The following is a 25302-nucleotide window of genomic DNA, read 5'->3' on the forward strand; positions in this document are numbered from 1 at the left end:
GATATCGCAATAAGTAAATCCTCATGGAAGTACGGGATACTAAATATATATAATTTTAGTGCAACTTAAACTAGTTAAAATACATCATTAATTGTGCAACCATTAGAATATACTGATATGTGTATGAAAGATTCGCCAGCTAAGCGGTCAATTTATATTTATTATTACCTTCTATTATATAAATTACCAAAATAAAATTAAAATATTATTTGATTCTATTTCACATCTTATAAATAAATTTCAAAATCAAGTAATTCTACTTGTTTTGGCAGTTAATAATTTCTGATCTACAGTCAAATGTTTATATTACAAATACTGCAGCAGACAATTTGAAGGTGAAATTAGATGCTGATAGTTAATGTTGTTATTTTTGTTTTATATATGTTTAGTTAAATTTTAGAAATAAAATAAAAATTGAGCTATGTACTTACACATTGTTTCATTATTTCAATAATTTCTTGGTGGTTAGAGTACTAATATGTTGTGTTGTCTTTCAAATTTAAATATACACAAGTTACAAATATGATTCCTTTTTAATGAATACATTTTTTTATTCAAGCCTTGGTTATGGATATTTTAAATACCTAATTTGATAGCAATTTAGAGAATAGTTAGTATTTTTATAAAATAATTAACTTAGAGAAATATATTCTATTAATCAAATATGTATATTTATGTAAAATATTATTAAAGTTTTATTTAATTAATTTAGGTGGTCAGTTGAGAGTATGAATTAAATTTAGTGAAAACGTGTAAAATTACAGAAAATATATTTTATCATACATGTGTTTAAAAATAAAACAAAAAATTCCTTTAACTATAAATAAAGCTAAAGATATTTTAACTATTTTAAGCACTGAATTTAAAATATTTCAAAGTTTAAAGTTTAATTTGAAATCAAACCAATCCACATAAGATTATACTAATTAACAAAATCATCTAAAATTACATTAAAATTAACCATTTTATGAATTCAGGAAAATGAATGATAAATTTCCAATTATTATTTTTTTTACTGAAAAAGCTTAACTTACAATCTATACAATATGTAGCATAATTAATAAATGTTATTAATAATGACCAATTATTAAAAATAGTTTAAAATACTTATTATTTATACATTTCAGACATTAACAAATTCCAAGTATGAAATAAAATAAGTACCTACAGTAAATAACTGAGTACTTAGCATAGATATATATATATTAATTATATATATCTGTGGTATCTAGATAACAACAAGATATGTAATTAATATTAATATATCAATGTTGTAACCATGAGTCCATGGACATTATTCTCTAATTTTCATGGTTATAACTTTCAAAGTTAGCAATTCGAAATTCAAATAAATTGACAAGATAAGGAAACAGGAAACAAGAACAAGATATCGTAACTATTGATAACAAAGTAGTCATAACCAATGTTAAAGTCAGTGGCACGAATTAAGATATTATACTAATATAACTTAATTCGTGGTCAGGGGCCCTTTTGCGACATAAACCCACAGAATATATAAATAATAAAGTTCCATCTATATAATCTGTGCACAAATCACATAAAAAAACACACCTATTGGCTATTCCTTAAATCAGAGAACAAAATAAATGCTTCATCTCTTCGTTATCAGTAACCACCACCTAGTAAGAGGAGTTGTGTGATTATAGATTATCTTATCTGTAATCAAGAATAGAAGTAAAAATATAGCAATATTATATTCTTATATATATTTTTTCTATGTTTATATCATGATGACACAATCAACGGTCCGTCATAATTTTTCGATTTTCATATGAGTTATGAGTGTTGAGTTTACGACGCATCTCTTAAACTTGGTGCATTATCGTTTTTGTTATCTTACTACAAGGTCCGGTCTTTTGATCGGATGACAAGTTAAATACGCCTCAAAATCGTCGCTCGCTGTGCCCAAGTGTCAAAACATGGCTTCGTCGCCATCATGGGAAGGTACAATACTACTATTTAATATTTATCTTCTGGGATTTCATTCATAACGTTTGGATTATATAGAAGATTTTTTTTAGTATTTGAACGACACAGAACATTGTCTGAGTACAATGATGCTGTCAGATATTTTTTATTGGGGGGGCATTTAAGTATGTATCAACTCGATCATCCATTAATTTGTTTATACAATATTTTCAGGAAAGTATTGCTAAAAATGTTTTGGATATAATATGTTATATTTCTAAATAAATAATAAAAATATATACCTACTATACTATTATCACAAATGTACTGCAGTAAAACTTCACATTCCTTCAGTTTTATTTTATTTATGTAACAATACATAACTTTTATTTTTTAATGTATAAGACTTAGAAAGTGTGCAGTTAGTATTAACTTTATTAAGTATTTTTATTTCAAAGTGTCGCTCCTGTCTGAGTAATTGAACTTTGATGGATTATTTTAATTAAAAAATGCCCATACTACACATTTTAATCGTTGTCAAATGTGGAAAATGTTGTTTTTAAATAGCTACCATAATCCAAGAACAAAATTCCTATAAAAAATAATATCATTTTTAATTGACATTTGTTATTATTTACAGATTTGAGAAAACAGGCTAGAAGGCTGGAAACAGAAATTGACTCCATGTTAGTATCATTAAGTAAAATAAGTACTAATAATCCTATGATGTATAGTGACGATGAATCACAGTTGTTGTTGTCTGATGATCGATTTGAAACTGCCACATCTGAAATTGAAGAGCTGCTGTCTAAGGTAAAACTCCCTCTATACAAATGTACACAATCATTTGTCTTTGGGTTTTTAGCTTAATACAGTCAATGAAAAAATGGGCGAATGGAATTCCAATGGAGAACAATCTACAGTTTCACAAAACATGCATACTGTACAGCGCCACAGAGATATTTTACAAGATTATACTAAAGAGTTTCAAAAAATACAATCTAATGTTAGAGCTCGAAGGGAAAGGGAAGATTTGCTGCATAGTGTTCGGCAGGACATTGAGTAAATGCATATTTCATACATACAAACCTGAATAAATTTCTTATTAGATAATTTTATTTTTCAGTGGCTACAAGAATTCTGGAACAAAAAACAGGCGTATGGATTTGTATGTTAAAGAGCATGAACATGTACGTAATTCAGACCGTTTAGTATCAGATCAGATTGCAATTGCAATGGAAACTAGGGAACACTTAGTGTCGCAACGGCATCATTTTAAACGTTTACAATCTAGACTTCACGATTTATCAAGTAGATTTCCTGCTCTCAACACCCTAGTACAAAAAATTAACATGCGTAAAAAACGTGATTCTTTAATAGTTGGAGGAGTTGTTGTTATATGTACTTTTATAATACTCTTGTACACTTTTCATTAGGAAGATTTTCAAATTGGTGGTTAATATATATATATATATATATTATATATACATGGGTATTAATACGAATTTTGTTTTTAAATAATTACAAAGAAATTTATTTTACTTGTATAATATATTTTGTTTTAATTATAGTTAATTGTAACATTATTCTTAGTTAATAAAAATTGATATATAAACCTAGTGGTCTAAAAATCATAGGGCAGAGCTTTGATCTCGCTTTGACATTCATCATATATATCTGTATAATTTTCATGCTTTCTAATAAGTACCATGACTGCAGATCTTTTAACACCCAGTAATGAACCCAAATCTTCGCGCGACGGCACATAACAGTATGGCAGATTTTTTGTTTCACATACACCAGGCATATGGCTCATGATATCAATTGGTGAAACATCGCCAGCAAAAATTACCAAGCCCGTTTCGCCTCTTCGGATTCTTCGTTGCACTTCTTTCAGGCCAACTCTTAAATAAGTCTTTTCTTTATGTGCTATAATAAAAATACACTGTTAATCATTATTTATTTATTAATTATTCTGTAATTTAAATAAACTGCTCACTAAAAAAATTAATAAGTAAATTTATAGTTAATTATATAGTAATTTATAAATAATTTCACTATTTTAAACTTTCAGGTATTAATTCATTTTCACTAGTTTACCCACAAAAACATTATTTATTACACTATTTCAATAATCAAACGTATTTTGAACCATTTCACAGATCTGACCAAAATTACATTTTTTGCAGTTATTAGTTTATTAATGTTTATATGAACCGAGTAATAGATTAATGCTATATGGGGTATCTCTGTATCACTTTACTTCAATCGTCTAAATCAGTGTTTCTCAACCTTTATTATGGTGACATATTATTAAAATTTTTCATACTTGTAACCCAAAATAAAAAAAAAAATAAGAATACCTATTAATTTTTGTAAATATTGTGTCATTTAATATTAGTACTTTCCGCGACACGTTTGGTTAAAATTTTAAACTTTGTTTTATTAAAAAAATCACAATTTATTAATTGGCTACTCTTTTAAAATTCAATTTTTAAACACTGAAAAACTCCAAACAATATTCTGGTCTATTTCTGGAATATGATTTTAAATATGTATGTTATCATTCAAAATAGTTAAAAAAAAAATATTTTTAACATAGAACTTTTTGAGGTAACTAATATATACACTTGAATGGATCACTCTGTACAAGTTACTAGCCAAGATCTCAAAGATGACAGCAGTTAAAAATGGTATTATACAATTGGAAACATCCAAAAATAAAATAAGTTATTTTATAAAAAAAAATAATATATATTTCTTAATATTGTATGTTTAATATTTTACAAATAGCCATACTTTGCCAATTAGCTTAAAAACTTGATAAAATGCAGTTTTCCGGCTATGTACAAAATAAATACATGGAAAATTTGTACAAATGTATGTAATGTATGTCTGCATGTATGATAAAAACAACTTTTTAAATTCTTTTATATCATAATTTATTTTTGTTGTTGCCATATTAAATGTTGTATTGTCAATTATACTTTTTTAGGTAAGTAAAACATTCTAAATTATAAATATAAGTAAAATTTAGAAATTAATATCAAATGAGATAACCAATAATATAAACGTATTAAAGAAATATAAATATATTATCATATTAAAATAGACTTTATAGCTTATAATATTTACTAAACTTCTAACTATAGTGTGTTTAAAATCAAATGTGATTCGATAAGAGTGCACAAAGTGATGGTTTCTGCTCAAATAAAATGTTTGTAAATTTATAATAATAAAAAATAGTTCTGTAAATATAATAATTTTAAATTTCCTACCTCATTTATGTACTATTATGAGTAACCCTGATCAAAAACCGCCTAACAGCGTGCTATAATCAAGTCACATTTAATGTGAAATGGCAAAATGCACTACAGTAATTTTATCAAGCAAAATACTAGCCCAACTAAAAATGATCAAATCTTTGTCAATATCATTACATGTAAAATTCTTAAAATTTGTTTTAGTGCTAATGGAAAGTAAAATGTACTATATAACAAATCTTCATTCAGCAGAATTCATGTTGATAAACAATTGATTATCACCAGTATTATTAGTTTTAATATTAGATACAGTAAAATGATCCATTGTAAATTAAGAATATTGTATCTGTTCTCTCATTTTTTTTTTTATTATTATTATTTTAAAGTGAGTTATTGATTGGTATGCTAAAATATGAACATACTATTAATATTAGAATATTAAAATGTTATTATACTTACAACACACTTTAATATAAAAACTAATGCTATTAAATTAATCAAGTTAAGCATATCTTTTCCATATTTATAAAAAACAAAGACATGTTGTACTCGTATTATGTTTTCTTAAGACCGTATATAATATATATATGTAGGTAATGAAGCTATAGTTTTATATGAGAATGCTTTGGTATTATTGAGTAAATAAAATAATCGTTTCGGTTCGTTTTTAAATGGAAGCTAGAAGGGATTAATGAAGTTACGACTATTATAGATTAATGATCGACTGTGAGTAGTATATAAATTATGTTATAAAGTTAGATTATCTACAAAATCTAGATTTTATTATTATTATTAGTGGTACAAACCTTTCTTAACGAGTTTATAAATCTTTTTTGTAAGCGCCTTGGTTGCAAGAGGCTTAGCAATTTCATTGAGGTATTTGATTCTCGTGGAATACGGAATTTTTTTGTTGGTCGAATCGACTAAACTCGTGTCTTCCGTCATAATAAAATTGTGCGTTAACCGTTTGCCTTTGAAAAAATGATAAATTTGGTATTTACTGTTTAATGTTTATACTTTAAATACAGTATTGAAATGTTTAGTGTTTAACGAATGTATAAATAATGAATACCTGCTATGAAGTATGAATACTGTTTAAGGTTATTTGTTTTGATCCCGTCTTCTCTTGGCGCACGTGGGTCGTGGGTAAATTGAATAATTGATAAGATCAAGAACCAGAAATGATAATATATATTATCGATGTATTATAACCACAGAACAATCATATAACCCTATAGGTATTAACCACTAACACAGATATTCATGGCATAGGAAATAGAAATTAATATAATCACATAAGCCTATAAAAGAAAGAGGGAAGAAGTAAGAACCTCAAGAACCCATAGAGTAAATATAACACAGAACAATAAATTAATAGTATGTACCACAGATATAGATAATAAATTATTAAAATATATTATTATAATTATTATCTATATCTGTGGTATGTACTATATTATGTACTATTAGTCTTAATCATGGACTTAAAACTGTTATAAGGCTATAAACTTACTATGGTCTTAATCCTTCTTGTATAATAATATACTACTAATGATTAAGCTTTTAGATATTACCATAAAATAGAGATTATTGAGTATAATTTATGAAAAGATCTTTACTATAGTTGTACAATCACAGAATAAATAATTTAATATAATTAGTATTAAATTTAATAGAATTAATCTATTCTGTGGTAAAACTGTATTGTGTACTGTAAGATGTGACGCCCGAAATTGAGGCACACAAGCCGCTAATAATTTAATAGTAGGAGTAGTACTAAAAGAGTAAAGGCAAAGCCAATCTTTTCCGTGGTGGATAAACATTACATTAACTATTTACAGCTGATTATTAAAAAAGTAAGTTTACGTGGTTGTATACACGATTTAAGTGTATTTTAAATCTCAATGTAAATATAATATAATAATACAATAAAATATAAAATTATCCATACTCTGTATTGTACAGACGTCGGGCTCACAATTTAAGATACTGTTATACCTTATACCACAGAATATAACAATACACTAGTATTATTATTTATCATGACAAATTAGATCTATAGTTTATCATGTTATTTATTATATATATATTTAACCAATAGTAGAATACTACGGACCAAGATATATCTTAGTCCGTACAATATTGAATATACTATATTTATTAATTTATTATTTATATTATTTAATATAAGACAAGCATAGAAATAGAACGGATCAAGTACTAAAAGTCATATACATTATACATAATACATATAAAGAGATGTTTATATGGCTATGCTAAAAGTTTCAAGTTTATGAATCGTACAGTGTGACCATGGAAAATGAAACATATGACGGTGGGCGGAGTCAACAAAGGGCGACGCCATTTTGTCGATCCGTGTTGCGACTAAACTTGAGCCAAAGCCATTAGGCGTGGACGTGGAGAGCGGGAGAAGGGAATTGACTTAGGACTTGCGAGTTTTCATGTCGCATAGTGGCATAGTGTATACTTATTACGTTATTAGTTATTCTCAAATCGTTACTCAACGATTTTCCTGTTTTCGTCAGTGTCTATTAACGAATCAGTTAAATTTCTTTGTTATTTTCGTTCACACGGATCGTCGTCTATGTTCCGTCTTGTGACTTTCATCGTTAAGGCGATGGTCTGAGATCGATCTAGAAGTCAGTCGATTAATATTTCCATTGTTTCTTTGTTTTTTAAATTTCGTCTGAAAAGTGACGGACAACGGACGATCGAACAACGAATACCACTTAAAATGGAAAGTCTGTGCAACTACGCCAGTGACGACGACAACAGTTCGAGTCCCCGAAGAGAAGTCACTGTAAGTTCATTTTGTGTTTATAATCTACCACTTGGTCACGCTTTCATAAATCTTGACGTCGAGTGTTATAATATTATTAATAAGATGTAAACTAATTTACTTCATGGTCATATTATATATTTACTTACACAGCTACACCTATAGGCTATAATTAATTACCCATAATTGTGACTTAAATGGTGATTTACATAATATAGGTATGTGCTTAATATTATCATTTATCAATCAGCAGCTAACTGCGTCTTTATTGTGAAGAATTTTTTACATTGAGTATTTTAAATAATATTGATTATTCTACTTGTTTATTACTTACAACCATGAAAGAAGGTATTATTAATAGTTTTAGAAATAAAAAATTAAATCATTAAATTAATAACTCACTCAAATTTATCTACACATGCCTAATTAAATTTATATCACACCTTCTATTAAATATTTTTAGACTAAACTTACCAGAACTAATGGAATGGAAGCCGATGCAAATTATGAACAAGTTACCATGGATATGAGTGAGGTATGGATAAGTACAACATTAATCTATTTTGATTAATGTTAGCTAAGGACATTTAAATTACTTTTAAGTTCATTAGGTAAATGCATTTCTATATCATAACATTTAAATGATTACTTATACTTAACCTTAATATTATGAAGAATATATATTTTAGATTTTAAGTGTGTATGATTTGTCATTTAAATCAGTTATTTCTGGACAGACTTAGAAAAATATAATATTTAATGGTGTCTATTTATATAGTTAAATTTTCTAGATTTTTTTTTTTAAAATTCAGAATAAGAATAAATGGCATGATTATTTTTTCATTTTAAGTAGTTATTACTACATCCATAAGACATATTATTTGTTAACATACACAACTTTATTCAAAATTAATAGTATTTAGATACATCTCTCCTGTTCATCATAATAAAGTTTCAAACTTTCATTTCCTCATAATAATACAACTTATTAAGAATATAGTTTAGGTAGTGGTACTAATATATTAAAAATATAGTATTTAATAATGTATTTTTCATTTTTATGATAATAATGTTGTTTTGGCTCACGAAGATTAATTAAACAATTAAAAGATTATTAGTTACATATCTTAATTTCGTACATTTTAATTCCACTAAATCCTCATAATGATATTTTTGTTTTCATTCTGAAGATTTTATTAAAGAGACCAGCCATTCAGTATGATTACACAAGTCGTCCTGGTTAAATTCATATTACCAAAACTGAAGGTGGGTAAAACATATTTTGAAGTAGGCTATACAAAAAAAAAAAAAAAAATTAAGTAAGCTAATTAATGTACCTAATTCAATTCTAAAAAAAAAGTAAATTCCGGTTAAAACCAATATTAACACGAAATTGTTCTGAAATTATATATAAAATAGTCCACGAGTAGTCAATCGACTGTGGGAGAGTCTCTTGCCACTGATTGTTTGCGCCGCTTGAAGAGGAATATTGAATGCGGCTGATTATCAATACTGTACATTCGCATTGGTGAGTAATAACAAAAACAATCAGGTAAACCCTTTCCCGCTAGACGTCATTCTCTGTGAGCTGTGGCCTTGAAGAAGGTATATTTTTTTATTTATCATTAACTGTTAGGTCTTAATTATTAATTTAAAATGGCGATATTGACAATCTTACTTTTTTTTTTGACATTCATATTTTTAATTATTAAATTATATTTGAAAATATCTCATCAATTATATAATATTTACATGTTAAAACATAATTGACTGATAATAAAACACAAATATATTTAATATGATAAAAAAATGTTAATACTTTATTTATCTAATAATTAATTTAGTTCTATATTTTCAGCAGGAATCAAACCATAGCTCAACCAAATCACCTCCACTTAAAAGTCAAACATCACCTTCTAGTTCGGCATCATCTCCTACTTCTATATCGCAAACTTCGAGATCACGCCATACCAGCAAACATGGAAATCATAGTGATACAAAAATAAGTAGTTCTGATGAAGAAAAAAAAAGTCATAATCGTCATAGAAGGTATAATTTTTTTTTCCTTATTTATTTTAAATTCAATATATTATTGTTATTATATAAAAATTAGAAATAAATCAAGGGACCGTCATACTAAAAAGCATTCTCGTCGGTCAAGAAGTCGCAGTTGTGGTAGAAAACGTTCTCGACGATCTCGTAGTCATAGCCGTAACAAAAAACGATCACGTCGATCACGTAGCCGAAGTGAAAGGTATTATTATTATAAATAATATAATATTTATTAAGAGTTTAGAACCTTTATACTATATTTACTATTATTTTTTTGTTTTTGATAAAGAAATGGTAATAGCAGGAGATCCAGTCCTCATTATAGACATGAAACAAAGAATCACAATAAACACAGTCGGTCTAAAAGTAAAGAAACATATACGTCGTCACATAATTATTTCTTAGAAAAGAAGGCTAATAATAAACGGCAAAGTAAGTAAAGTAGTTCTTTAGTTTAATTTTATTTAAAAAAATTTAAATTAAGAAAAGTTATTATATTAATGATTATAATTTAGTTTTAGATAAATTGGGTATTGAATTAAAAGTTCCAACAGTTGGAAATTCAATATTGCCATCAACTACAACAGTCACTCCTCAACTGTTACTACAAAAATCTATGGAAGCACAAGTTGAAAAAGTTAAAGTTCAAACAGGAATAGAGTTACCATCTTATTACAATCCAGTAGCTGTAAATCCTAATAAATATGCTGAACAGATTCAAAAACGCAAACTTTTATGGGGAAATAAACAAAACAATGAGGTTGTTAAACAAATTGAAGAGACCAAGCCACCTGTAATAACTAACAATAAGACTGCAACCATTTGGCAGTCCACAAAATTTGGGGATCAAGATGGTAAAGTTACTGCCAAATTCAAAAGGCTAATGGGCATCAAAGATAATGGGATAGGTAGTTTATTGTAACAAACTAGATTTTTTTTTTTTTAACAAATTAATTTTTATCTTGTAGGTGTTGATAATCAATCATCTCAACAAGGACAATCGAAAGACATTATTAAAAAACAAGAAGAAATGTTTAACTCAATGGAAAGTCAATATGAAGTCGCTCGCATGGCAACACATACTCATCGAGGGTTGGGTCTTGGATTCGGTACATTTCAACAGCGGTAGATCTTATCATTAAACATTTAAACATTGTACATTGAAACCACACTATTAGTATTTAATTTTAGGTTTCTAAATCTGGAATCTTTTGTATATTTTACACTTATAATTTATGTTTTATTTAAATACATAACATAATTTTTGTTGTTGATATTATATTAGCCTCTAAATTTATTATAGTTCCATATGAGACCGTTTTGTTGTTTCATTTAGTTCTTTGCTATAAAAGTGTTTCTTGATTAAGAGTGCTACATTCTTTGCACCAATACAACTCATTTCCATAGCACTTGCTGTCCATTCAATGGCATTTATGTGATAAAGTCGATCAGCTATGTGAAAACTCTGTGATTCTGTTGGAACGCTATAATGAGGATATGCTAACCAATCTACAACTTTAACATCACTAACATTTTCAAATAAATAGTCTATTTGATTGTTGGAAAGTGGTTGTTGAGAAAATATTTTCCAAACGTTTAAACTGCCAGTTTCATTGACTCCTTCAACATTACTGATTGAATTGAAAAACTCATTTTCGTTGTTTGATATAATAGTAATTGGTAAAAGATCATCAGAGATGGTAGAAAATCTTGTTCTTTTCATCTCACCAACCACCAATGTACTTACTGTTTGGTGGTATTTACCGACTTTATTCAATGCCAATGGCATATTAGAAAAAGTGATTGGTACTTTTTGATTTTCTGCGAGAGGTGCAGCAAATACAACATAATCGTAAGTTGCCTTTTTTTTAAAATTAGTTAGCAATGTATATGAATCATTGTTTCTAGTTATTTGGACCACATATTCAGGTATTAAATGTGCTTTGGATTTTTCAAGTAGTTTTTCTACAACTCTTTTATTACCTCCTTTTACTGACCATAATGATCCATCCATTCCTGCCATAGAAACTGATCCTATATTAAAATTATAAATATTAGCATATTGCAAGATATGATATCTTATATTTTTATATTAATATTAAAGGTTTTATACTATTATAATATGAAAAATAAAATATACATAACCTATTATAGCTATTGAGTCTATAATATATATTGAAAACTTAAATCTAAATGAACTATTTTTTCTAAGTTAATATAAACCTTTTTATGATCATTTGTGAATTTATTTTAACTATAATTTTTTCAGAAATATGTTATGTCAAATTTTACATACAAATAATTTAAATAAGGTAAAGATAACTTAATTTGATTATATGCATTTAAAAATTAGTTTTGCTTACAAATTCTTACCAACAAATTCATGAACATTGGTATTTTGTCCATAATTCACTCTAAGGGACGCCTGTACAAGTTCAGTGATTAAAGACTCAGAAAAATGTTCCTCTTTCAAGTATGCATCTTTCACTGATATATTAAGATAGTTGACAAATGAAGGATCCATTGCTGTTAGTAAGTCATATGTCGAATCAAAACTGAAACCATTGGTCTGTAGTTCATAAATTCTAAAAACAGAACAATCTTTTTTAATATTTAAGAGATTTTTATATATTGTTGCTAATTTTCTGACCTTTCAAACTTGTCAAGCATATTATTAACAAATTCTTGCAAACGTTTAATGCTGTAACCATATCGCCATAAAATATTCATTAAATTTACAAAATAGTTGTCGTTCTCTATAAAATCAAAATCTTTTCCATTGTGCAAACCAAGTCGTTCATTTTTAAATACTGATTTACGTTTTTGAAGTCCTGATTTAAATAAAATTAGTTACAGTTTGAACTGAAAAAAATGTATAGGACAACTTACCTAAATTGCTTACAAAATTAGACATATATTTGTTTCTCTGGTGTATGACTGATCCACCAGTCTCATATTCATTGCCATCTTTCATAATTACTGTGGCTAGTCTTCCACCAACCTTATTCCCCTCATATATATCTAAATTAACCATATCCTTAAATATTTCTTTTAAAAAATATGCACAAGATGTTCCACCTATGCCACCACCAATTATTGCTATGAAATAAAAAATTATAACAAATAACAATATATATTAAGCATTCAACTTTAACTAAATAAATAACCTACCAATATTAAAATCCGATTGGTAGGAACATTTTAATAAAGTTAAGAACCATATTACCATTTCCATCAAGTATTTCATTTTGTTGGCTTTGGGCCTTTGGCCGAATTGAATAGCTACTTGAATTCATGGAACAATATTGAACGATTAAATTAATAACAATTACATTTTTTTAAACAGAGAAAATACGAATACATTCGTTAACTAATTAACATAATATATATTAATTAATAATGTTTACATTTTAAATAACAACTAAAGTAGAATTGTTTTTTTTTTCGTTGAGTTTCGGTATTGATCAATGGACGTACGATTAAACTGGAATTTCAAATTTCAAAATTTGAACTGTGTTAAACGATTATACACAACCTATACAGTATTACAGTAAACTTATTATTTACTTAGTAAGTGTTTTCCAATTAAAATTGATATTAATAACAACTCAACTTTTTATGAGAAAGTCTTATCTTTAACCATGATAACCACACATGATAACTGATCGGCACAGCTACAGACACGAATTAAATTATCCGGGCAAATATATTTTAATTCGTGACACAGCCTTAGATCATGTATAATATAATTTAAGGGAACAGCTTTATCAGTTATATATAATAATATAATTATGTATATAATATATATCTTAGATAATATAATAATAAAAAAAAACCGAAAAAAAAATAATAATAAAAAGTACCAAATTATCTAATCAAAGGTAATACAATTTAACGAGGTGCACTGACTCGAGTACTCGACCGTGTATACCTATGACCTACCTAATCTCATTGTATGCTTGACTGACAAGTTTTTACTTAATAAATAATTGTATATAACAAATCACAATACAAGTGAATAGATTTGTTGTAGAAAAATAACATAAAATTAATTCGTTAAATAGAAACGTTTATAAATGAAAATTGTATGGTTCCATAAAATATTTTTATTTTTTTATGGATAGTTTCGTTAAATATAAGTTTAATAAATAAAGGTTCCATTGTAAAAAGGAATAGGCCTTATTTATACACCAAATTTCTGAAGATACTAATAAATTTCTTTACGATTTTTTTTTCTAAGTTGAGAAATTATAATAATTATGGTTTATTTAATTTAATTTTTTATTAGTTTTTAGTCAGCGACTATAACAGCTCCACAATTAGTTTAGTAAAACAAAATTATGATCATATAGAAAGTAAGAAAGAAAACAAAAACACTAATACAATATTAAATAACGAAATCAGATTCCAATATGAAATTACTAATCATTTTAATAACAACTAAAAAATTAATGTTGAACACGGAGAAAAGGTTGGGGGATATTAAGTAATTTTAGTAATTGAACAAAATGATACGTTTGGTATGCAAAGAGGAACAAATTAGTAAAGAGTAAAAATGAGAGAGGTTACAGAGGCGGGCGGAACCCGTTTCGTCCAAAAATGACCTTCCCTGTTTCGCCCAAATTTTGTTTTTATATGATTCGCGTTTCGCCTAGAGTAGTTTAGACCAATTTAAAATTAAGTTGGCAATTATTAAAATATTTAAGTATCATTTAGCGTTATACAGAAAACACACTACGAGGAATACTTTTAGTTCTCCAAAAAATTTTTTTTCACAAAAGTGGTAAATTTAACAAATTTAAAATTTAGTCCACAATATTTATAAAAACTTATCATCAAAAAATCAAATTTACCTCATAATAAAAATTTCCATATATAATAAAATATGTTTACAGATCTGTAAAATCTGTTTTCTGTTTACAAGTTGTACTCACCGTCACCATTTGCCGGTTTATATCTGAATCATCGCATAGTACCTATATGGTTGTAGCGATCTTGATCAGATGGTAAAATATTTTCTGAACTATTGCTAACTTAATTTTAAATTAATCTAAACTATTCTGGGAAAAACGGGAATCATATAAAAACAAAATTTGTACCCGGGCGAATCGGGTAGGGTCATTTTTGGGCAAAACGGGCTACGCTAGATTGGTACAAATGGTTAAAATTCTTCAAAATAACATTCTCCTAGCTGTATCAATACACCTGTGGAGACGATTCTGGCACGGATGGAAGGCATTACCCTGGAACTCATCGATTGAAATGTCTTTCAGGAACCTTGTAACATGAGCATGGATGTTTTCCACCAATTCCCAGTGCTTTCCATCAGCATTTTACCTGCAGGAGCCCGACTGGTGGTGCTCAAGTGATTGAAACGCCGGGTTGCGGGCCTCATGCCTGACATCAAAAACGTCTTCATGCAGGGGGAGACTATTTTGAAGAATTTTAACCATTTGTACCAATTGGCTCAATAAATCTAATTTTCCAGAAAATTCGTATTACTTTCGTAATACTCTCTGTATATAAGCGAATAATCCGTGCGGAGACGTGACAATAATAAACAGACAATAATAAATCTTGGTAAATTTAAATTGTTGTAACAGGTTTGCTAATTAGGAATTTTGGGAACAATACTTTTGTATTTGGTAGCAATGTTGGCTGACAGGTTATTCCAGTAGTTGAATCAGTGTTTGAAAGTATAGCAACGTAAAATATGGATAAAAACGGTTTAATAAGGCGATTGAGCGAAGGAAGGGTGAATTGTGTTAGAGAAAGATTTGGCTATCCTATCGGCTATCAGCCACTTTGTTACCATGAATGTTGACGTGCTGAGGGACTAATATAAGTTGAATGTTGAATCACACAATTTGATTGGTTTAGGTAATTTATATAGCCATATAGCCATAAAGGTATGATTTGATATGAAAAACAAGTGGTGATAGTTTAGAATTAAATAAATTAAATTCTTGGGATTGTAAATTAAATATACTCGTAAGTCGTGGAGTAGGAGACTTAAATAATTATTAAGGGAAACATTTGAAGTAAGTAAAAGGGCTTCGTAAATAGTATAATACTCTGTGGTATAGGAAGATAATAGAGCGAGCAGATTGTTGGTTAAATAAGTGCAGTTCAGGTACATAGAAGGAATCTCCAGCTGATAAGGGCGAAACTGAGCCATTGGTATAGGTGATTATGAAATTAGAAAAATTAAGGTTGAGATAATTACAGGATAAATGTGAAAACTGGTTTTCAATTTGAAAGAGAGGGACATCCTGGAAAGAGTCGTAAGGCCGTAAGGTTACTCGTAGAGTTGGAATTTGTTTGATTTTATAATTTTTTTGTAAAAAAAAAAATATGGTTTATACCTATTGTATTATAAATAATTACATTTTAGTTCAAAACTGCGTACGGGTGAACCCAAATAATTCAGCTTGTATAGTAAGTATAATTATTAATATTATTATAATAATTTATAATATTGTTTATTTTGGCTGCATACGAGTCCCAGTATAACCTTTTATGACGAAATGAATCCTGGTTTGTTTTAGGGTATACACATAGACGAACTAAATAATATATGTATGTATGCAAACGTATACATTTGTACGTTTTGTATAATACTATAATATCGTATAGTATATACTAATATTAATATACTATATTTATATAGGTACAAATGAGGATTATAATATAACATAATAAAGTGATATTTTTTTAAATGACTAATAGTATATTTATTTAAAATTAAGAACTTTATTTTTCGCATATAAAATTTGTGAAATTTTTCGTTTAAATGTTTCGTAGTAACCTACTGGCTACTAACGATTATTATACCGCTCGTACCTATTAGAAGTGTATGAATATGTGGACTTGATATAATTTCTTAAATTAAAAAATTGTACATACTACACAATATGAACATATAGTAATAACATTTATTTTTAACATTGATTATGGAAATATGGAGTTGTATAGTCTATGTACTCGAATAATCGGTTTTATTAGTTATCGTTTAATTTAGACATTTGACGTTTATTTTTATATTATAGCAAGTATTAGGTAGTTAATTTTACGTAACAAGTCATCGGTAATGTTTGTTGCGTCTTGCGTGGGCGCGTGGTGATATACCCGTATAAAGTTGTTGCCAATTATACGTACTTTAATATTTTCATATTATTTCTTTTACTATTAATTTATATTTGTATCATTGACCGGCAAACAGCGGTTGTTCACAAGATTCTTGCGTTTAACATTACAAAATTATGGAGATGTATTTATTAATTAGAATATTTTTTTTTATAGATAGAGAATAGCCAAATATTTTAATTATTATCTAAAATATAATACCATATTATTATTATACACATTAATACATCACCAAATAACTTATTTATTATTAATCCCCGTTAGTCGCATCGCTGTTTAAAAGACCGGGCATTTATAATTTTTCAAATTACTCATTGTAAGTAATTTACATTATTTCGTGTACTTTAATACTTTCATTGTCCAAGAAGTCAAGCTATCATTTAATGCTATTTAAAACAATTATCTATTGTATATTGAATTTACATGTATTTTTAAAGTCACAAACCTGTTATAAAGACCGTGTGTAACAACTTGGATAATAATTAATTTTGTTCAATATTATTTTCGTCAGTGATTATTTTTTTAGATATAAAAAAAACGATCATAATCGTTTCTTGAATTTCTTCTTATCGATAGTTATAGTTTATCAATTTTATCGCTTTTCTGTTCATATAATTTCATTGAAAAATTAAATATTTTCGTCATTTTTATTTTATAATCAACACGTGATACAGGAAAAGTGTGTAAATTACCAAATTTAGACGAAAACAATTAGGAATAATTTTAAAACTGCCTATACAGAAATATAATCTATCATTAAAAAATTTAATATATATATGTAGTTTTTTTTAATATTATATAACCATAGACATTTTAATAATAATTTAAATAGTAAAAAATAAAAATAAATAAATTATAATTTCTGTATATCTTTAATAAATGTATTAATTATTAAAATTTTTATTTATTATTAAATATTTAAATTGTAAAGAAATATTCATTATACATAAATACATTAAACAAACTTTTAAATAAAAGTTGTCAATAGAATTTTTTTTTATATTTTTCATTTGGCCTGCCGTAATAAAAGTGTCTAGTTTCGCCTATGGGTATACCCACACCAATTGAGTCCAGTGAAATTTTAGGTATAATATTATAAATACTAATTGAATCCATGTTTTATACTAACTGAGTCACGTCAAATTAAAAAAAAAAAACATTTTCCTTCCCATTTTTACAGATTAGGACTGTCTGTAACAAAAAAAATCTACAGTAAGTTATGGTTAAAAATGTTTTTTCTTAAAAATATTTTATAATATAAATATATAATAATGTAGGGGTATAATATAATATGAATAATTTGTGTATAATTAAATAAATATAGATAATGATAAAATAACATTGTTTATATCGGTAAAAATATATGGGGTAAGCATTGTATATATTCAAATCTAATTATTGTGTTTGATTGCAACAGCTGCATTTGATATCCGATTTCTTTTTCTTTTATAGAATTTCGTGTATTAATTATATGAACACTTCTAATTTTTATATATGTATCGCATTATACATTCAACAAAATGTTTATAAATTGGTAAATGTTTAGAGGGGCTGAATAAAACTATATAAAATTATATTTTACTCAAAATAATCCTATATAGTTTCCTAACCAGGACTTAATTAGTGTATGTCTCGTTTGGGCCGTTTGTACCCGGGATTCAATAAGTATATTATTTTTCTCCCGTTCAGATATAGGCCGTATATTGGGACTCAATTAGTATACAGCGTTTATTTTAAACTGTGATTATCATTATTTGATCGTACGGCCTGGGACTTTTTTACCATATTCTGCAGTTCAGTGTTTACTGATTACTACTTTGTTCCTACCGTTCCTAGTATCTTGTATTCCTGTCTCAAGATTTCTGAGTTATGATCATAGAAAAGATATTAAGATCCTATATTTATATAGTAATATATCTGTACACTACGATATCGTATGGTCCTGATGGATGAAGAAATGTTAAAAATAAAAATTGATATTAGAAATTAAAATGCCGCTACACGGGTCACACGACACTTGATACTTTCAACACTTACGATACAATTTTTTTAGATTATTTGAATAAAGTAAGAGTGACGTATTTTTTACCTCGTGTTAAATATTCTATATTAGATCTTAAAAAGGTCGAAATCTATAATTTTCTTAAATCACCCAATATTCTAAAAAAATTAAAAATGTATTGTAGGTATAATAGGTATGATAGGTAGTATAGTAGGGGTATGTGTGGTTCTTAGGTGTACAAACAATGTAGTTAAAATTGTATTTAACATAAATTAATAATTAATAATTATTGAAAATTAATTCTGTGATAATTATCCGTTCCGAAATACATTATTGAAGATGTTATATTAAAAACCGGGACCTATAACCACTTAATAAATAAAGTGAAAATACCTGACAAATAAAATATTGGATAAATATAGAAAATAATTTTTAATGTAATTAACAGCAAATATTGAACTAATTTTATTTGGAAAACTAAATTATTAGCTATAAGTTGAATGAATACATAGAAAATTAACATGACAAATAAAAACTTTTAATATAAATTACACCACTTTTTAATTATATATTGCAGTCAATATTGAACAGTCTTGTTTAAAATAATAATACTATAAAAAAATAATGACTTTCAAAACTAAAATATAAAAATATTTATTGATATTTTTTGTAGGTCAAATAATTGTTGGACAAATTCCCAAAATATTTATCTATCCATTGGGTATTTATATGGGCTACGTACCCCTACATATAGGTACAATAAATTATATTGTATAATATTGTCCCAATGGAATAAATATATATTTTAGTTTCAGTATTAGTAGACTCATTTTTTAGTAGTAATAATATTGGAGTTATTGTACCTAGATTATTCAGATTAGTAAATAATTATAGCAAAATAACTCATAAATAGGGAAATTTCATCAAAAATATAATTTGTTTGAAATATGGCTAAGTATAGTGTATTATAGGATATAAACTGATAATTTATAGGTTTATGTACGCCGTACACGACTTATCTCCAACTGAAATCGATGCAATTATAACGTTAATAATTGTTTAGTGAAAACATATAATCAAACTTTTTCAATATGATTAATAATTTTAGTTCAAAATCGATTTGGATACATGCACATTACTGACCTTTAAAACTAAATAGCAGACAGCAGTTATAGCCTATTTATAGAGTTAGTTGCACGTAGTATACATTTACTATTTTTTTTTTTAATGCGAATGATTGTCATATTATTCTTAATCAATATATATTATTACATCATATTTATTAATAGTGCTTGAAATTTAAAATTTTAATTTTAAAAAATAAAAATGCTACCAAAAGAATTATTCAACCAGGAAAATTATATTCTTGACATCAGAACAATTATTATGATTCGAACAAAAAGAAAAAGGTCATATTTTAAACAGTTAAAACCCATAATCGTAGCATTAAAATTATTCGGAGTAATGCCATTTACTACAAATACAAGCGGTATAGTAAAAAAAATGAAATTATTTATTTATTACAATTTATACAGATAAATAAAATATTAAAATATTAACATCTATAAGCAATAATAGCTTTACAACTGTGTTAGTCAATAAATTTAAATACTGTTTAAAATAGTATAAATAAGTATATAACTACACGGGTACCAAATCTTCAATTATTTTTATTAATTAAAAATATATTATTACTTATAGATTTTCTAAAGATTTATGTGATAATTACAGCATATCAACGTAAACCTTAGTCGAAATAGAAATAGAAACGTAATTATATTTAAATCATCATTGTTATTTGTTATAAATAAGGTGGACATACACCGCTCTGCTGTATATTAGGCGTCTGGTCTCCAGTGGGACACTTTTATGGATGTGTTAAATTTGAATTCAATAATATATTAATATATCATTGTACATGAAAAATGATTCTAAGCGGAAACGGTCCGTTACCGTTACCCTATAATCGCGATCTATATCACTAAGTAATATTTCATGAAATGTTTTTTTGATATTATGCAGTTATTGAAGTCATTAGTTATTAATTCTTTATTTTAATTGAATAAGTACATTTTTCATGGTATGGTTTTTTTGAAAATAATTAATTTTATCATTAATATTACGGTAAATTGATTTAATTCGTGTCCAAAACATTGAATTAACCTATTGTACATTCTTAATACTTAATTATTATAATTTATAACATATGACATTATGACGTGCCATATTATTATTAGCTTTTAAGTCAATACCTGCACTTTACCGTAAAGCAATGTGAAGAAGTTCATTGTATAAATAGGTAGATACCTAATATCTTAAAATAAATTAATCTACATTCAATAATAATAATTAATAATATACGTAAAAGTTTTAAGGTAATCATGATTACGAAACATTTATTTTAATAATGATATATATTGGATTAGCTTGAAAATTCCCGTTTTTCCTCAAATTTTTTTTGATTATAAAAAAGTATTGAGGATTTTTAATTTCGACCTCTAAAGTACCAATAGACTAAATGTCTAGATGATCCAATTTGTCATACAAAACCACCTTCAACATTGAAAATCGAAGCTGTCTTGGACTACCTATCGTGTACACCTACACGCACACACACACACACACCACACATCTTTGTAAAATCAATACCTACATTTATCCCTACGTTCAGAATTTAAAATTAATTGAATAATAAATGTAAGTAGCCTGAAGGTAGTTTTACTAACTTATTTTAAATTTGATTCTAATATTTATTTATCTTATTAAATAATAGCTGTTTATTGTACTTATTATACAGTATTGACTATATTCTGTATCTATCTTTATATATATATGAAACTGTATTAATTTGTATTTTTTATAGGACCAGTGTTTAAATTATTCTCTTGGATAATGTTATACAGTTTTTCAATTTTTGTATGCTTAAATATTTTGTTATTTTATAAATTGTACGGGGATTACAAATATTTCGTCAAATCAGATACAATTATTTTTAATTTACTTCATAGAGTTACTGGATCTTCGTTAGCACTTATTTGCTTTTTATTTCCCATTTTTTGGACCGACATGAAAAATATATCTGAATATTGGAATCGATGGAGCATTTTTCAAGTTTGTACTCAATATTGATCAAAAATAGTCAAACATCGGCAATTATTTTTCAGGACAAATTTGAATTGTGTATGCGAAAACCTTTTCAATTAAATATAACCAAACGAGTATGGGTTGTAACAATATTGCCAACCGCTCTTATGACATTCAATATAGTAACAAGTTTGATATTTGTTAAAGGGTGGAAAGTAACTAATTCTATATTATTTATTGCTATATTTGGCATCATAAATCTAACAACTGGATATTTTTATATCAACTGCCACATATTTAGAAATGTCAGCAAGGACATAAACCAGCGGATCATGGTAAGAACTTAATAATCTAATTGTAATACTTAGCCTATAATAAGAATGTATAATTTTTAATACTATTTAAATGAACCGACTAAAATCATTCTTATAACAGCTAACAAGGAAATATAGAACTAACGTTCATCTGTAGTTTTCATCACTCAATTACAGTGGAAAATAGGATAAAATTAAAGCTAAATCACTTAACCCTATCTATATTAGTAGGTATAAAATCTTTTTTACAAAATTATAAAATATATAAAATTCATAAAGTTAGTAAATTATATCAAGTACTCACTTTTAAGGTTGTAAATATTAATTTAGACTTCAAACATTTTTTTAAATATCATCGGTGAATAAATAGCTATGGACTCGTACAAGATTTAACGATTATAAGAATATACCAATAGATAAATTTCAAATACTTAGATAAACTATACCCCTTTTCAGCTTGATAAGTGATTACACTATAATTTTTTTTTTAGTTAAAAATCTTTTATATATTGGTTTTAAACTTTAAAATACGAAATAAAAATTGTTTTGTATATCGCTCGTTATATTTGAGTTTAACATTGAGCGCCAAAGGAGTATAAAATATATTAAGTATAGGTGCATCATTGAGTGTAATCTAAATATCGTTAAAAAAAAATACAGGACAGTATGGTTTTATTGATCGGATTTAAATAACAATATTAATAATGCTTCAAATGTTATATATTTATTTGTCTAAGGATGATGTAGGGTTTAATCATTAAGGTTTCTGGACCATTATCGCTCAAGCTAGTTATAATAATTAGATATATTGTTTTGAACAGGAACTAATAGTAACCAAAGGATCGTCAACTAGGTTTAGAGAGCACGCAGAACTTTGGTGTTATATGTCAAATCTTATAACAGATTTTGGGATCGTTCATGGTGGAATTTATTGTTCTATTGCAATTGTCATATATATATGTAGTACGGTATTCTGGTTTTATTTCACCATGACACTTGTAAGCCCTGAGAACTACCTTGTTCCCGTTATAATTGTGCCACTTGTATTTACAAATTCTATACTTATGGTGTATAGTGAAGCGTCGTACATAGCTCTTTCGGAGGTGCCTATATACTTAACCTAAAGTATTGTACTATTGTTTGATTTACATTTATACAACTTAACTTTTATATACTTACCAATTTAAAATTATTTTTAAAAAAATTCCAGGCGGGAAAAAAATTCCAGTGGAAAATCCTAAATTCAACAATGGGTGGTCTTATGGAACAAACACAGAAAGAAGTAAGTCGTGCTTCTTTAGCTGTTTTTAAAATAAATAGTTAATTACTTTTTATTTTATTTATAAAGATATATGTCTTAATGATTAAAGATTAATCTGTAGGGTCAATCAGAAATTTTGATAATAAGTGAAAATAAATGTGACGGTGAATTGATTGATGCAAGAAATCTTCCAATAGTGTATTACATGCAAATATTAGATTTTTTTATGGTAAATGTATAGTGTGAATTCATTTGGTTTAGTTGACTTTAAAGTTTTAATCACCAATTTTTCTACTAGGCTTCCATTAAAGGAAGACCCTAGTATGGTTTTGTACAAGTTCATGGTTTCATGAAAGCTTTGAAATGGTCTACGCTATAATTAATAGTTTGTATTATTTGGCTTGTAGTCCACGTATAGTTCGCCATTCTAAAGTTTTTAATTGGTCTGAGGTAAAAAATAAAAATATTGAAAACAACTGGGGAGAGAATGGCTTATAATATCGTTATATATTAAAATAAGCAGTTGAAAAGTTCCATAATAGATTTAAGATATATAATTTTAAGAGAATTTAAAAGTTGGGGGTAGACATTTCTTAAATTTGTATTGCAATTTTTATAATTATACTCTATTAAAAGTCAGCAAGATTTAGAGGAACATTTGTACAGAAGCAAATTAATTTTTTTCAAGAGTCAAAGAAACTATGTCACTGAATTCCAATCGCCATTAGTGCAGAATAGTGTAGACCGGAACGATATAATAATTAATAATAATTCCCACAAAATAGATTTAATTTTGATTAAATATTTGATATATATTAAAAGTATTTATAATTTATTTCAGGTACAAGATTTTTTAGAAATGATCCAACTTTGTAGAACGAATATTACTTTTGGTGGTTTTTGTGACGTTAATAGAGAACTTTTTCTCAATGTAAGTACCTTTATACAACAAGCAAGTATTTGTTTTTTTACATTTGTTCATTATTATATATTATAATAAAATATTTAATTGCATAATATAAAGTAGAAAATTTAATTGATTAAATTAATATATTTTTTTTTAGTTTATATTTGCTGTATTTTTTAACTTAGTTGTTGCATTTCAATCTCAAATAATTCCAAAACAATATACAACATCAGTTAGCTGAAATATATTGGTTAAAGTAAAACTATTGAAAAATGATAAATTATCGTATGGAATAATTATATTTATAATTAAGTATTAACTTATTAGTATTTTATTTAAAACTTATCAGTAATTAATTAGTATAATTATTTTAATATTAGACACGACCTATGTGTTTTGTTAAAAACTTCCACGGCGATAGTTAAAATTATTTACATTTTTTGATAGATGGCTGAGGATTTATTATACGTATTTTATTATTGTAGTCAAAATGAATGCATATGTTTAAATTCATATAATATTAAAATCAACCGTCTTATTATGT

The 25302-nt window shown here is 26.6% G+C and overlaps 5 protein-coding genes across 13 annotated transcripts; 3 read left to right on the forward strand and 2 right to left on the reverse strand.

The window, feature by feature from the left end:
* The first annotated feature begins 1692 nt into the window (after positions 1-1692).
* On the forward strand, positions 1693-3887 carry LOC132918637 (Golgi SNAP receptor complex member 1). Its single transcript, XM_060980024.1, has 4 exons — positions 1693-1965; positions 2570-2742; positions 2795-2991; positions 3056-3887. Exons 1-4 carry the CDS (start codon positions 1941-1943, stop codon positions 3363-3365), a joined length of 705 nt encoding a protein of 234 aa, XP_060836007.1. The 5' UTR covers positions 1693-1940; the 3' UTR covers positions 3366-3887.
* Positions 3462-6422, reverse strand: LOC132918638 (H/ACA ribonucleoprotein complex subunit 2-like protein). The gene is made up of 3 exons (XM_060980025.1): positions 6265-6422; positions 5999-6163; positions 3462-3858 (listed from the first exon to the last, which is right to left on the reverse strand). Exons 2-3 carry the CDS (start codon positions 6135-6137, stop codon positions 3554-3556), a joined length of 444 nt encoding a protein of 147 aa, XP_060836008.1. The 5' UTR covers positions 6138-6163; positions 6265-6422; the 3' UTR covers positions 3462-3553.
* A 1169-nt stretch (positions 6423-7591) lies between these two features.
* Positions 7592-11323, forward strand: LOC132918635 (arginine/serine-rich coiled-coil protein 2-like). 6 transcript variants are annotated; one of them, XM_060980017.1, is made up of 7 exons: positions 7592-8013; positions 8456-8527; positions 9851-10041; positions 10106-10246; positions 10334-10476; positions 10560-10952; positions 11013-11323. In XM_060980017.1, the coding sequence occupies exons 1-7, from the start codon at positions 7948-7950 to the stop codon at positions 11171-11173; spliced, it is 1167 nt and encodes a 388-aa protein (XP_060836000.1). In that variant the 5' UTR covers positions 7592-7947; the 3' UTR covers positions 11174-11323. The 6 variants fall into 6 exon arrangements, with proteins under 6 accessions (XP_060836000.1, XP_060836001.1, XP_060836002.1 ...); XM_060980018.1 differs by having other exon boundaries at positions 9854-10041; XM_060980021.1 differs by lacking the exon at positions 7592-8013 and adding an exon at positions 9183-9258 and having other exon boundaries at positions 8450-8527.
* Positions 11225-13682, reverse strand: LOC132918634 (prenylcysteine oxidase 1-like). Of its 3 annotated transcripts, none has more exons than XM_060980015.1 (6): positions 13452-13682; positions 13216-13326; positions 12934-13143; positions 12695-12875; positions 12418-12629; positions 11225-12078 (listed from the first exon to the last, which is right to left on the reverse strand). In XM_060980015.1, the coding sequence occupies exons 2-6, from the start codon at positions 13289-13291 to the stop codon at positions 11342-11344; spliced, it is 1416 nt and encodes a 471-aa protein (XP_060835998.1). In that variant the 5' UTR covers positions 13292-13326; positions 13452-13682; the 3' UTR covers positions 11225-11341. The 3 variants fall into 3 exon arrangements, with proteins under 3 accessions (XP_060835998.1, XP_060835997.1, XP_060835999.1); XM_060980014.1 differs by having other exon boundaries at positions 13216-13329; XM_060980016.1 differs by lacking the exon at positions 13452-13682 and having other exon boundaries at positions 13271-13435.
* Positions 13683-20389: 6707 nt separating this feature from the next.
* LOC132917104 (gustatory and odorant receptor 24) lies at positions 20390-25211 on the forward strand. 2 transcript variants are annotated; one of them, XM_060977669.1, is made up of 7 exons: positions 20390-20681; positions 22056-22303; positions 22357-22611; positions 23412-23693; positions 23801-23872; positions 24693-24782; positions 24916-25211. In XM_060977669.1, the coding sequence occupies exons 1-7, from the start codon at positions 20519-20521 to the stop codon at positions 24997-24999; spliced, it is 1194 nt and encodes a 397-aa protein (XP_060833652.1). In that variant the 5' UTR covers positions 20390-20518; the 3' UTR covers positions 25000-25211. The 2 variants fall into 2 exon arrangements, 1 of the variants encoding a protein (XP_060833652.1); XR_009660243.1 differs by lacking the exon at positions 24916-25211 and having other exon boundaries at positions 23412-23715; positions 24693-24725.
* Positions 25212-25302: the final 91 nt, after the last annotated feature.

This window comes from Rhopalosiphum padi, chromosome 1, assembly GCF_020882245.1.
Source record: "Rhopalosiphum padi isolate XX-2018 chromosome 1, ASM2088224v1, whole genome shotgun sequence".
Taxonomy (NCBI): Eukaryota; Metazoa; Arthropoda; class Insecta; order Hemiptera; family Aphididae; genus Rhopalosiphum; species Rhopalosiphum padi.

Bases quoted from the DNA above. Each gene is read 5' to 3' on its own strand.
- LOC132918637 (XM_060980024.1), top strand. From the start codon at position 1,941: ATGGCTTCGTCGCCATCATGGGAAG. The intron at 1,966-2,569 runs GTACAATACTAC...TATTATTTACAG, and splicing joins TTCGTCGCCATCATGGGAAG to ATTTGAGAAAACAGGCTAGA. The intron at 2,992-3,055 runs GTAAATGCATAT...TTTATTTTTCAG, and splicing joins AGTGTTCGGCAGGACATTGA to TGGCTACAAGAATTCTGGAA.
- LOC132918635 (XM_060980017.1), top strand. From the start codon at position 7,948: ATGGAAAGTCTGTGCAACTACGCCAGTGACGACGACAACAGTTCGAGT. The intron at 8,014-8,455 runs GTAAGTTCATTT...AAATATTTTTAG, and splicing joins GTCCCCGAAGAGAAGTCACT to ACTAAACTTACCAGAACTAA. The intron at 8,528-9,850 runs GTATGGATAAGT...CTATATTTTCAG, and splicing joins TTACCATGGATATGAGTGAG to CAGGAATCAAACCATAGCTC.
- LOC132918638 (XM_060980025.1), bottom strand. From the start codon at position 6,137: ATGACGGAAGACACGAGTTTAGTCGATTCGACCAACAAAAAAATTCCG. The intron at 3,859-5,998 runs GTTTGTACCACT...TTTTTATTATAG, and splicing joins TTATAAACTCGTTAAGAAAG to CACATAAAGAAAAGACTTAT.
- LOC132917104 (XM_060977669.1), top strand. From the start codon at position 20,519: ATGCTACCAAAAGAATTATTCAACCAGGAAAATTATATTCTTGACATC. The intron at 23,694-23,800 runs GTGCCTATATAC...AAAAAATTCCAG, and splicing joins CGTACATAGCTCTTTCGGAG to GCGGGAAAAAAATTCCAGTG. The intron at 23,873-24,692 runs GTAAGTCGTGCT...AATTTATTTCAG, and splicing joins TGGAACAAACACAGAAAGAA to GTACAAGATTTTTTAGAAAT.
- LOC132918634 (XM_060980015.1), bottom strand. From the start codon at position 13,291: ATGAAATACTTGATGGAAATGGTAATATGGTTCTTAACTTTATTAAAA. The intron at 12,876-12,933 runs GTAAGTTGTCCT...TATTTAAATCAG, and splicing joins TAATTTTGTAAGCAATTTAG to GACTTCAAAAACGTAAATCA. The intron at 12,630-12,694 runs GTCAGAAAATTA...TTCTGTTTTTAG, and splicing joins ATGCTTGACAAGTTTGAAAG to AATTTATGAACTACAGACCA.